Source organism: Falco cherrug, chromosome 1 (assembly GCF_023634085.1).
Source record: "Falco cherrug isolate bFalChe1 chromosome 1, bFalChe1.pri, whole genome shotgun sequence".
NCBI lineage: Eukaryota > Metazoa > Chordata > Aves > Falconiformes > Falconidae > Falco > Falco cherrug.
In genome coordinates, this window is record NC_073697.1 from 22,794,183 (window position 1) to 22,808,177 (window position 13,995).

At 44.5% G+C, this 13,995-nt stretch overlaps 1 protein-coding gene across 1 annotated transcript in view; it reads left to right on the forward strand.

The window, feature by feature from the left end:
- Positions 1-10,190: 10,190 nt before the first annotated feature.
- Positions 10,191-13,995, forward strand: part of ARSJ (arylsulfatase family member J) — a 45,651-nt gene continuing 41,846 nt past the window's right edge. The window contains exon 1 of the mRNA XM_005435209.4: positions 10,191-11,034. Within this exon, the coding sequence (XP_005435266.1) occupies positions 10,658-11,034 (377 nt within the window). The 5' untranslated portion in view covers positions 10,191-10,657. The remainder of the gene's footprint in view (positions 11,035-13,995) is intronic.

The window sequence follows — 13,995 nt, forward strand, 5'->3', positions numbered from 1 at the left end:
ATGTGCAACACCAAAAAACTCATTAGGTAGCATAAAAGTATTACTGTTCAGTGTATAAAAAGATTTGTCCCTGGTGGAGCTAAGCTTAATGATACTGTCAGTGGTAGAGAGCTGGCAATGACGTATCTGCATGGGTAATTCATCCCAAATGGGAAAGCAAGGAGACATGAGGTTTTCATTTCAATTACTCCCTATCTGTGGTGAAGGAAATGCTAACCCACCTGGGAAAGCAACTTGATTTTATTGCAGGACTGTGTCTGTCTAAAGTCCTCTCACAGGAGTTGACCAGTGTATAAATGAGTCTTATACAATGCTGCTCACTTGGAAAGAGGATGAAGGAATGAGCTATTAATGAGAATAGATAAGAACTGATCTGTGCTGAGGTTGGAGGGCAAGATAACAGACCATGTTGATGAATCTCAAGTTTGTTTTCATAGTAAAGAAAAGCTTTCTTTTGGTGTACTTCCTGAAATAGGATTTGTTTCCCCTTTCCACACAGTGTTTGGTTACTTGTGGAGATGGTTCAAAAGGCTTGCATGTAATTGAAAAGACAGCCTGATGCGACTCACTGAACATGCTTGACAGGAATTTGGAGAGGGGGCTGGTGCTGTTTGGAAGAGAGGATCAGTAGAGCTTCCTCCAGGAGGCTGGGACAATGCTAGGGGTGTAGTTAATTAATCCAAGCAGCAATACATGTGATATTACCAAAGCAGAACGCTCTAAAGGGTTCTCAGAAAATTCTTAATTTATTACGCTTTCAGTTTGGGAAAGTAGGGGATGGTATGTTTTCAAGGGTTCTGGCAGTCATCCAGGCCCAGCTGAAATCTTGTTTAACATATGGGGCTATTGGTAACTTTCATAATGTTCATGAATTCCCAGAGGAAGTGATAGAAACCCCCCACCTGCAAAATTTAAGCTCTTTGTTATTACTTACACTGTAATAGTGCCTCGAGGCTCTAATTTGCATGACATGCTCTTATACAGCATTTCGGCTGGAACTTACTGCCCTCTGTAGAATTCAAGAGGTCACATTTTATGCTTTTTAATCATTAATTTAACTTAATCAGCAATTTTTGATTGTCCCAGTGTTCAGAACACGCTGCTGCCTACAGATTGTACGTTTCTGCATGGTACGGTGTTAACACTGAATTACTTTCTGGCCAACTTTTGCAGTATAATTAGATGAATGCGTTCTTTTTCTTTGTTACCTTTTGGTTCCTAAGCAACACATTTTCTGCCACATTAGTTATCCCTCTACCTGATGCTCTATGACACAAAATATACAGTAGTTCTGCTGAATACTGTAAGTGATTTAGTGTTGCAAGGGGTTTTTTAAGAAGATTTCCAAACTTGGATTGGAATCAATGTAAAAATGGTTAGGTGTCACTTACATGTGTAGCTGCTGTACTAATTTTGGAGAATTGGTGATTTCATCCTAGATCCTAGGAAAAAAAAAGTACCTGCATCAAAAAAGGCACATGCAACCATTATTCATAACAAGCAATAGACTTAGCAACATGAGGCAAGGGAAGAGCTTAATAAAACAGTAACTCCTGTCCACCAAGGAGTCCCTTTCCAGTGGGCTATAAACAGGGGGCTCACATCTGCACAGCAACTTTAATGAAGTTTATATGTAGCAGTATCTCCAGTTGTATTATGTAGCTGAGCCCTAGAAGAAAGATAAGTAGCAGTGTTTCAGCCTCAAGGAATAATTGGCAAAAAAAGTCAAACAGACATATGTGTACACCAGATCAAATGCTGCAGGTGGTAACCAGGTCAGGCAAGTGTGCCAAGGAAGAAGTTACAAGGAGACATTTGTAGGCTTGGCCCAGGCTGGTCTTGAAGGCATTCCCTCCGGCTCAACTCTGAGGCACGTTGCTTCAGTGGTTTTACAGAAGAGGCTTCTGGTGGCCTTGCTGCTATCCCAGCTACAGCATTTCTGTGGATAGGTGAAGAGGTCATTTCTATTAAAGAGCTTTCTAAGGAGCGATGGAGCCTAATTCATAAAAATGGGAATAATAAACTGAGGAAATTCACACCAGAAAACAACATAATTTCCATATTCATAGTAAAGAACATTTCTTTTAAAATATGTGTTCACACATGCTTAGATGATACCAAACTTTCATGAAGGGCTATTGTATTTAAATATCAAAAAGAGATCTATAGCACATTTCTCCTTAAAAGCATTGTGTTGCGGTTTTTTTCTTCTCTTGTATCATCTTCTGTCTCTTAATGTGTATTTTGTTATACGTGTAAGCAGAGAGTTTATGAATGGAACACAAGTAGTTACCTCATGGACTGGACCTTATCAAAGTCAGACTAGAAATAAAATATGGAAGTTTATGAGTCGTACTGGTTAACAAATGGAATAGTGCATCAAGCCTATGATGGATATGCTATAACTTTTAAATGAAGTCTGGGTTTGTTTCTGAAGCATTTGCTCAGATGTTCATAAGAGCATCATAAATTCAGGGAAGTTCTGTAGTCTATTACATGAGCTGCTATGTGGATGATCATGGTGGGCTCTTCCAGCTTTAAAATATATAAATAGATCTAATTCTTACTAAGTGCAGCTGTGACTGCTTTGAAAACCTCACTATTAAACTCATTCATAGTAAACAAAGCAAATGAAAGTTCTTATAGTATGTACTTGCACGAAGCAAAATAGTATTGCTAGAGTGTACTAGTTCTCTTGTGCTATCAAATAAACAGTACTTAGTAACATATGTATGTATTAGCAATATAATGAGGGGATATGTGTTGTGAAAATAAATTTGCATTTTTTTAATTAATTATTTTTAAACTACTTAATTGGAATATGGAGCAATTTCTGGATGAGGAGAAGCTAAATAGACTTGAAATTTTCGTTAGTCTTAAAGACTGGAAGAGTATCATGGTTATTCATAAAGTCCTAAATCTTGTGGGGAAGATACATACTTGCAGTGTCATTCATTCTGTCATGCAATACAAGAAAAAGGGATGCAGAGCAATCCAGTAGGTAGTGATTTTAAAAATAAACAGAAGGCTCTATTTCTCACAGTACATTAGCCAAACGGTGACACTCACACCAAAGGTGGCTATGAGATCAAAAATATGAACAGGTTTAATATAAAACTATATCATTTTTGTGATTATTGCTTGAGACACAACATCTAACTGAGGAAATGCCCAAACTGCTGGTTGCTGAAAAGAACCCATTTCTTACAAGAGGCATTTGTTACTGGCTCTAAGCAGATAAGGAATACGCCAGATCAAGCTTTATTACTTTTTCCAGTACATAGAGAAGGAATGCAGTTACGTTTTTCTGATTTGACTAGGTAGTTCTGCTTTTGAGTTTAGTCCTATTGTTTGGTTTGTGAATAACTGCAATTACTGAAATACATAGTTGACATTTATGATTTATTACCTAACACTTTTCTACAGTAATGACATTCTAGCAGTTAATAATTCTGAACTAGAAACCAGCTGAACTAAGTGACCTAGTCGAAAGAGTGAGGTGTTGGAGTTGGGGTTTTTTTGGTGGGGTGGAAGGACTGGGTGTTTGGAGTTGTTTTTTTCTGTTTTGGTTGGTTTTTTGTTGGTTTTTTTTAAAGAAAAAGGGAAATTTCCAGAGGCTCTGAAGCCAGTATCTTCTTTAACAGGAGTTCCAACAGTTGCATAGTTTAAAATGTTGTAGATTCCTAAGAGGCTAGCAATGGCTAAAACATTTTGGGCCAGGACAAAACTATAAATATCAAAGTAGAAGTGGGCTGTGCCAGAATATTCATAGCCATTTTTACATCTATCTGAAGGGATGAAACCATTATTGGCTATATTTCCAAAAGAACTAAGGAGGATGACTGACAGATGTGTAACATCAGACTATGGGAACAATGAATGAAGACTGTGATAGATACATCTGTGAAAAATCTTTCCTGTTGCCCTCCAGGTGAGGACAGGACAGCAACTATAGGAAGCACTTACAAGTATGTGCAAACGTATTTTACGTGCTTGTTATAATTATGTTGTAACTTCCCTTTTAGGCAGGCACAGCTGGTTGAACTGTGGGACCTTCTGAAAATTTCTTTAGATTCATTTTAATTGCCCATCATAATAGGTTATAATTAAAAGTTATTACCAAACTAATCTCTGATATTACAGTGTGTGAAGTTCTATAGGCATGACCTGCAGCTTGTATTTGGTATAGCAGTGAGTCATCCAAATGCCATTTCTAGTATTTAACAGCTATTTAAAACATCCTGAGCTTTACAAGCACTTCATCAGCATTCTTCCTTCTGAAGACCATGCACCATTCCAAGGTAAAAGCACCCCTCCCCCTTTAAGCTCTCATTAGAAAGGGACAGCTTTGTTGCAGCTGTGCACCCCCAGTCTTGAAATCAAATACTTCACCGGGTCAAAAGCAATACTTAGTATTGTGTTTTGCTACAGTTGTACCCTTTTGGCCAATCTCTGTTTTAAGCTTTTCAGTTTAACAATTGGTTAAACACTTGCACCAGGCTGTGGTATTACCCCTTATAAACCAGAAAAGTTTTTTTCTTTACGAAGAGAAAGATTTCTCTTCCACTATAAAACTTTAGTTCTTCTGAAAAGATCCATCCTGTTTGAATTTACTAGATTTATGTTGCATTGTAAGGTCACGCCTTGCCCCAGTTCTCTTGCTCTGGCCTTTTTAACAGCAGTAATACCATGACAAGTTTTAAACAAGACAGGTGACCTTGTGTGTAAAAACCCGTGATCTAGGAACAAATGAGACTGCTCCTTCTGTAGTATTTGTGGCAAGGAAACCATGTTGGAGATTACAGCTACTCTGAGAAAGACGTCTCAACAATAGCTTGCCAAAGCTTCAAAGCGGTAACATGCTGATGGCTATGGCAGCCTCTGCATGTGCACTGTAACATATTCAGATCATTTGGCTCTTCAGAAACTTAGTAAATCCAGAAGAATGTCCATACCCCTTAGTTAACTAACATCCACACTATAGCATTAAAAAAATAATGAAACCCAAAGCAGATTTTGTGTCTACATTTGTACCAAAGGTTAAGGGCAGCCTTAACTGAGAACTAGCATCGTTGCAGCAGACCCCCCCCAACAGTGCTTGTATGAGCAGTAAGCCAAAGTCTCGCTGTCCAAGAACGCTCCCTGTGGACTTACGCAAGCTGATGACAGTATCAGAGATGTGGGTCCATGGCCAAGCACAGGCATGGCAGTGAGAGACCACCACATGGGGTCTATGAAGCTTGCTCACTTTTCAGGCCTGAGGGGTTCCTGGGATGGTGTTCAGAAACATGTGTGAGGGGACCTGCTCTGTTGCCCATGCAAAATAAATTATTTTGTCCTCATCTTTGGGGTTGTAGAAGTCTTTTTTGCCATTACAACCAAGAAGCCCTATCTGTGAATAGGTGGTATAAATGCATAAATACAGCAAATGCAGCTCCTTTGCTTCATAACTGGTAAGTAAATCTTACCTACCAGGTAGTGGCATAGCCACTTTATGCTGAGAGGTTCTGTCATCTCTGTAGTCATTGAGAACTGTGTGACCCTTTATTCAGTAAGGACTTTGCCTGGCATTTCTTAATAAAAATTCCCCTTTTCCTAAGGAAACACACTAGTCAGCATATCCAGTTGCTGTTTCTAGAAGCAGTTGTTTCAGTAGGACTATACAAATTTAAAGACTTGGTTCTGTTTTGTTCGGGATCACAAACCTTACCTAACTGGGAAATGGCAGGGTCCTCCAGGAAGGCAGCCAGCAGCTCTGAAGTTGTGTTGTTCCAGTCATGACAGGGACTGACAGGAGAGGTGTATCTAAGGTCAAGTCCTAAACTTCCAGAGCAACTTTATCGGCATCAGCAGAGTGACTGCACATTCACATCACTGCAGGCAGCTGAGATCAGAATCTGGACCTTTGCCTGTGGAAGACGGCAGGGAATTGAGGAAAATCTGTGTTAAATATAGAATAAGTTAACAGCAAAGTTCTGGTTATGTCATCATAAACCAGTGAGTAAGCCACGGGTGGAATCTGATAATTCACAAGCAGCACATCTGTAAATTAATTACCAGGGTCCACCAATGAAGGCAAAGGGAATGATGTAAGTCTGATGACTCACCAGGTTTTTATTCATGTTTCTAATACACTGTTTCCAGTGATGAGTGCCTGGCAAAAGCACAGCATCCACCTGGGAAGCTGAATGCAGTGGAGTCCTGCTTTTTTCCTTCCCCACTAGGAAGGTACGCTGAGGACAGAGGTGTGCAAAACTTAACCGGGGTAAAAGGAAATGCCTGGTTATATTTCCTGCTTCTGGAAATATGAAGAATATTGACTGTGTGTAGGCCAAAGCTTGCTTGGCTCTTACTATAGTTGTAGCCATTAAGCTAAAAATAACAGTTCAAAAAGCTCTTCTTTAAGCTTTTCTGGCCTCAGGCATAACCAGGAAAAGCACTGGAATGCATATCCGGAATTGCAACCTTCCTTGTTACTGACAGCTTTGACTGGAAGGAAAGAAGAAACAGTAGTCGCCAACTAGTAAGAATTACCTTTCTAAGATTGAACCACATGTTAGAAGAACAGTTATGTTACCATAAGAGTGTTAGCACCTGAATCTATTTTTTTTTTCCCTACAAACTATCTTCCCAAGACTTCATTTACCGTTATTACTCCCACTTCTCTTGAACTCCCAACTTCCCTCTCAGGATCTGTACTGGCACAAGGAATGAGAGACTGCATCTCCCAGCATCCATGTGCTGCTCCCACTGGGGCTGTGTGCGTCTCCTGTAGTGTCTCATTTCTGAAGCAGCTGGCAGAAAGGGCTAGTTAGGGCAGAGAAAGAAAATATAATGTGTGTTATCCCTCCTGGAAAACATTTTTATCTACATCCTCCAAGGTGTGTCTCATTTTGAAACAGCTTTCCCCCCCAAAAAAAAATACCAACCAAACACAAACAAACCACCTTTTAGATTTCCTGTTCCCTGCAGCTGACCCAGTCCAGCAGCACGCCTGGTAGCATGGAGGGAATAGGAGTGGAGCTGTGACTCAGAAACATCCCTCTGAGTCACACATCCCAGGCCATTCCCAGGCTTGGGACAGAGAATCCTTCAACTAAACTAATTCTTTGCTGTCCGTGCTAATACTGGCTCTTTGCTTTCTGTCATGATTGGCTTTGAAGGAACAGTCTCCTTTAATTTTTCAGCTGCACTTAAAATTATAAAGCTGCTATCTTTTGGGGCTTGTATTTATGTATCAGATATGTATGTCTCAGAAACAGAAAGATTAGGTCTGATCTGAAACAATTGGAAAAGGGCATCTTTAACAGCCCCTGCCTTGACTGAAGAGAGCTGCACTTGAGCCTTCAACTAAAGTCATCATCTCTGCACATCTTTAATTGAGTTAATTTGATGGTCTCAATACATGCAGAGACTGCGTAACAAGTACTAAAAAGATATAATTTCCTAATGATATAATAAATTCAATTTTAACTACTGCATATTTGAATTAATGTATTTAACTACACTCAAGTTTAAATACCTATGGGGGTTCCCTACTTTTTTCCCTGAGGGAAAAACACTTCTTCCAGCTTTCCCAGCTATTGTGTTCCTTTCCCTGAGCATCCTGAACAGGCTGTATAAACCCTGCCTGCGACTCCTGAGTGTCTACAAATATTTCCTTAGGTGGAATATTAATAACACGTTATATTCCAAGGCCTGTTTACTTGAAGGTCAGCAGAGTACTTTGCTGACATAAGTCTTCTTCTGTTTTTACAACAGTGGAAAAAAAAAAAAAAAAAGAAAAAAGCGTGAAGTTTTGTCAGGCCCATAAAGAAAGAAGGCCAAGTTTGTAGATGTCTGACAGAGATTGCCCTCGAATGTTTTTGTTTGCAGTTGGGTGGTGACTAACAGGGTTTGGTACAACTGATGGGGCACTGCCATAAGGCAGCACTGGAAAATCAGAGCTGTGTTCTGCTGTCTGCTAACAGCTGTGCTCTTTAGGGAGGTAAACTCTGTTGCATCTGCCTAATTATATGTATTTTTTATTATTATTATTATTATTAGTGTGGTGCTCTGATGTTTGTCTGGCTCTGTGGTGCTTATATTAACAAGACATTATATATTGTTTGCCATTTTGCAGTAGATATGTTAAAGGAAAAATAGCATTACTTATCCAGTTTGTGTTTTACCATTTATAGTTTTAGGTTCCTATATACATTCTTTTGGTCTTGTAAATGTGGGGGAAAAGCAAGAGTAAAAAATTTGACTAGAGGATTCTTTTAAAGGGAATGGCATTTCAGTAGATGCAAATTTAAGTTTCTCCACTTTAAGGTTTTAGAGGTGTTTGGGGTTTATTCTCTCTCTCTTTTTTAAGATCTTTAGTTAATGTGCTGTAAAGTTCCTCTGATTTCAGAAGAAGATGTTCTACCTCAGCAGTTAAACCTTGTAGGTTTTACAGTGCAGATGTAATTTGATCAATACCACTTTCCAGTGTGGACAAGCCCTTAGGTAGCACATTAAAATCACTAAAACCACTTTTACTTCCCTATTCTCCCTGCTGCATCATTGTAAACTGCAGCACATGGCTTAGTTACCTCTGAATAGCTCTTTTTCAGTGGAAATTTTAGAGTGGGGACATTTCTGTTGATGTTAGGTTGCAGAAAATCAGTTAGATTGACCCCAAATTAGAGTTCCCTCAGGACAGCATTTTTTTTTTTTTCTCTCCGGAACAAGGACACCAAGCACTCTTACAAACTGAATTACACTTGTGCAGACATCTAGGCAGGCAAAACCCAGACGCTTGCATTAGATGATGTTATTGAAGGTAATTAAAGTGTGTAAGCCAACATTTGACATCTAATACACACACTGTGGATATCAGTTAAGAAGCCGCTGCTTGCGCCTGCTCTATCCATTTAGTGCATGGAAATTTCTTCGAAGCGTCCATTGGAAAGTGTACCTAGGAGAAAAATACTAACTCTGGGAACCATTACATTGGCTGCCCTGCCACCCTTTCTGTGCTGATACGGCAATGCTGACTCAGGAACTTTTCATGAGAGAAACTTCCCTGGCTGATGGGGTTTGACATGCAGCGCACAAGGGAACACCGAGCTGTGCAAGGGGGTTGTTGTGCTCTGTAAGAAAAGAAGCCACCCTTGCTCCCTCCCCATCCCAAAATAGCCTTGCCACGGAAGGCTCTTCCAAGCGGTGTTAGAGCCAGGGGGAGCGGAGTGAACTTTTAAGGGTGGATGAACTTTCGATACTAGAATCCACCCGCTTGTAAGAAGTGAGAGGCAGAAGGGTTCCGGCGGGAGGGATGCCGGCGCGGAGGCGCAGCAGCAACAGGATTTACTCTAAGTGGCTGTCGAAGAGTTAATGCTTCATAAAATCTAGTTTGAGTAAAAGTTGTTCCTGTCATGATGACTCATGTTAGACAGGTCAGACCTGCACATTTACTTCAGTTTAGTTAGCCTAACCGTGCGTGAATGTGGGGTTTTTGCCTGCCTCAGTGTCTTCCAGGGCCGTGGTGAAGTTGTATTTTGCAACTGCACCACATTCAGACTCGAACGCAAATTTTTAAAAAATGATAGCACTTGGAAAAGGCACATTCCTGGCGTTCGCCACAGCCTTACCAGGGCTGGAGGGTTTGGCATTTGGGGCTGGTTTGTGGCTGACAGCAAATCCGGAGCGTTCATACCTTCCAGATGTTTGTGGCTGTTTCAGAAACACTTTTGAACAATCAATATTTCGGGGGGGGGGGGGGGGGGGGAGGCAAACGACCACCTAGCTGCGGGGAGGAGGCGTACGCCCCGCCGCGGGACGGGCTGCCCTTGGCGGCGGGGGCGGGCGCGGGGGGCGCTGCCCGGGAGCGGGGCTTCGCCGGCGACACGCGGGGAGCGGCGGGGGCTCAGCCCAGGCGGGGGCGGGCGGGCCCGGGGGGAGGCGCCGCGGGGGGCCGGAGCGGCGGAGGGGCCGGCCGGGGGAGGCGCGGGCGGGAGATGGGCTCGCAGGGGGGCGGCCGGCGGGAGCGGGGTCCGGCTGCCTCCCGGGGCCGGGGTCCCGCCGGGGAGCGGCGGGGCGGGGAGGGGCGGGAGCGGCCGCAGCGCCGGAGGGGGCGGGTGGCGGGCGCCGCGCGGGCCGGTGTGCGCGGGGCGGGCGGGGGAGGCGGCGCGGCACGGCACGGCCCCCACAGCCCGGCACGGCCCGGCCCGGCCCCCACAGCCCGGCCCGGCCCGGCACTGCCCCCACGGCCCGGCCCGCTGCCGCGGCGGCGCTGCGCCGGGGCGCTCCGAGTGGCCCTGCCATGGGCACCGGCCCTGGGACGGGCAGGCAGCGGCGCCCCGGCGCGGGGCCGGAGGCGGGCCGAGGATGCTGTGAGCCCCGGCGGGGCCCTGCCCACCCGGCCGGCACCGGCTCCGGCTCCAGCACCGGCTCCAGCACCGGCAGCGGGCAGGGCGGCCTCCGCCGCGCCCCCCGCCGCAGCGGCCGGAGTTGTTGAAGTTGGTGGCTCCGCTGCGCGGGGCTGCTCCCCGCCCGGCGGGCCCCCTGACGGCCCCTGCCCCCGCCTCAGAGACTCTCCTGGTTTGCTGGGTTTGGTTGGGTTTGGGGGTTTGTTTCTTTTTTCTTTTTATTATTCTTTTTTTCTCCTGTCTCGCTTTTGCTCCAGCCAAGGTGAATGGCCCGCGGTGGGTGCAGCTGGCCTCACCGCCTCTGCAAGGGGAAGATGGTGGCGGTGGGGGTGCTGGCCGGCCTCTCGGTGCTCAGCCTCCTGGCTTACGGCTACCTGTCCTGGGATAGCCTCCGACTCGGCCCCGCGGAGACCGAGGCGACGAGGACCGGGCTGGGAGAGGGGCTGGGGGCCGGCGCCCCCAGCTCGCAGCCTCACATCATCTTCATCCTGGCTGACGATCAGGGATTCCGAGACGTAGGGTACCATGGATCGGAGATCAGGACGCCCACTCTGGACAAGCTAGCTGCTGAAGGGGTTAAACTGGAGAACTATTATGTTCAGCCTATGTGCACACCATCCAGAAGCCAATTTATCACTGGAAAGTAAGTTTACTCCTCCTTCATCATTCACCTCACCAGCTTAAACACTGTCCCTGTTGGAAGGCGCAGGGCTGAACCTGGCTGGGTACACCTCTGTTTTATCCCGTAGCAGAGAGGTGCCTTTCCGATTCACTTAAAAACCTTGAACAAAACGGACTTTCTAATACATTTGAAATAGCCGAATAAAAACTCATGCTCTGTGAGCCAATAAGGATTCAGCACTGTGAGCTACCCCTGCAGAGTGCTATAGGACATTTACATTTACTGCATTGCTAACATACGTGCTAGTTGTCAAGTAATGTTGCTCCTACGGGGAACCGATCAGCTTAGATTTTCTGTGCGATTTCAGAGTGACTTACAGGAGGAGGCCGTCTTAGGGAACTGAGAGCGTTATGTTTTCTCCAGTACATTCATTGCAGCCGGCGTGTTGGATGCAGGGGTCTCACTGAACGCTGACTTTATGCGAGGTCTCTGGGAGGTATATTGAATTTATGAGATAATGCCCCAGTGTGTCGCTTGGGGATGAGTGCAGGGAATCCAGGCTCTCTTTCAGGATCCTCTGAGCTGCAATATCGCTCTTGTCATGATGCGGTTGCTGCTTTGCAAATGATTAGAAACTTTTCTCTTAAGCCACTAAGATAGGTGCCTTGCCAAAATGGTAAAAGTAGTGGGCTGGTTGGTGTTGTGTGCTTTGCCATCTCTGGTAAATTGTGTTTTATTGTGGTCTGTTAGAGTAAATAACCAGTTACCTAACCTAAGGGCCTTCTTACATGTGGAGGTTAATAAGGATTAAAGCGGGGGGGTATGCATTTGAGCTGTAGAAACCGTTCCCAAATAACCCCAAGTGTGGACACATTTAGTCTTGAACAGAACGGCCTTGTTTCTGTTTAGCTTAACTCACTTTGACAGGAACAGAGAACTCTTAAAAGCAAAACAGAATGGGAGGAAAAAAGTTACTTAGTTTATTTTCTCCACAAATATAAACAGGAACAAGGTAATGTTAGTATTGCTGGTAAAAGAAACACATGCTTATATAAAACAAGTAGCTGGCCTGGTGCATTGCATTCCATATGCTAGAACTGGAGATAATTCCTGGTCTCGATCTAGTTCCCACACTTGCTGGACCACGGAGATTTGCATGGAGAGCTGACACGGTATCTAGAGCAAGACTTCCCCACGTGGGTTTTTGGTTTGCTCTTTGGTTGTTTTTTGTTTTTTTTTTCTTGTTTCTTTGTGTGGACTGTGTCTTAGAAGAGGAGCTATTTTGAGACACCTACTCGCTCATTCACAAGAACGTAGCTGCCCTGCAGCAACTCAAGTAGCAGCTCACAGAGGAAATGTGTATCAGGATAATGTGTAATGTGTCTTGGTTGTCTTTTAAGCCATGCAGCAGTTGGAAGCAAGGACCTCAGCCAGCAGCATGTAGCCAGCCAGCTTTCTGAGGATGGTGGTTTGGGAACCAGTGCTTTACAAAGGGAATGTCATGCTGCACAATAAGCAGTGGCTGGAGGAATGGAACGACTGGGTTCCAGGGGAACCAGGGTGCACTGCTTTGGCTCTTGGAGACTGCAGAGGTTGTCTGAATGCAACAAAGAATAAAAGTAAATTAAGGAATAACAATAACTCAGTTTAACTATTTTAATCCTTCATTCAATACGGAGCAGTTTGTGCGTAAATATATATTAAAAGGTAGGCATGTTCTGAGGAACCCTGCTCTTTTCATCAGCTCATCAGGCGGAAATGGTTCTGCAAATCTGCCTACTTTGGTTTTGGAAGCTTTTATAGGAAAAAAGAAATTTGCTTATACTTCATTTTATTTTCTTAGTCTGCTGGTCTAAAACCCTTAGAACTTTTTTTTTTTTTCATGTTGTTCTACTTCAGGAAAAAGGAGCCACAGAGAGAAGGAACTGAGAGAAGCCACAGAGAGAAGGAACTCATATGACTGAGAAATACAGGAGGGAATGGTGAGGGGTTAATAGGCTTGGGTAGAGTATTAACAAGATTCAGAGGATACTATTATCCATTCTGGCTGCTGCTGCTAGTGATAACTACTTTTACTGCTTTCTTAGTAGAGGCACCTTAATGAAAATGCCAGGACTCAGAAACTTCTAGTCCAGAGAAGTGCTGTTGTTTCTTGAATTCCAAAGTGTGTGCCTGCTCCTCTACTGAAGGATCACCTGGATGCTCCATGCCTCCCAGGACACACACCACGCTTAACAGGTTCCAAATATTACATAATTAGTCTATGAAAAACAGAGGGACTTGTGTAAACCAGGCTCATTAGGGAGCCCTGACTCTCATCGCCAAGTGGAAGTCAGGCTTCAGGCAGAGAGACTTTGAATGCTCCAAATTCTTCATCGGTATCCAGGCTTGTGTTAGCAGAGAGACCTTTCTTTTGGTTGCTGTTCTGTGCTAGTGAATGAGCACAGGGAAGGAGGCTGGAGGTGACATGTTCAAAGGAAGAGGTAAAATTAGCTCTTTTTTCCCCTTCATGCCACACCACAATGTTAAGAGCTGGTGCCCCTCTCTTTCTGACCACTTCTACTTCCCTCTGCTTTCTCATGTCCTGTGCTTGAGTCTTTGGCCTACTTTCATTTCTTGCTTTCTTCCAGTATTACCTCTTTCCCCATTCACTCCCTCAAAAGCTATTGCTTTCAGGCTAATAGTAAAGCTGGCTTCCACAGCTTTTTATTTTGGGCTTTATTTATGGGTGTGGGGAAGGGGTTGCAGCTGAGCTGAATCTTGGGAACAGAGAAGAGAAGTGTGAGCCAGTGGGCTGAGTGCCATGTGTGATGTGCTCTCCCGGCCGGCTGCGCTGGGGCCGCCGTGGGGAGGTAAGGGAGGCAGCTCCTGGGAAGCAGCTTGGCCTGTGCTCGGCAGCTGCATGACTCTGTCGCAGAAGTGACCTGGGCAAGAGTTTGCTCTGGCTCGTGCTGCTCCTGGGACTGCTGCAGTTCCTGCCTG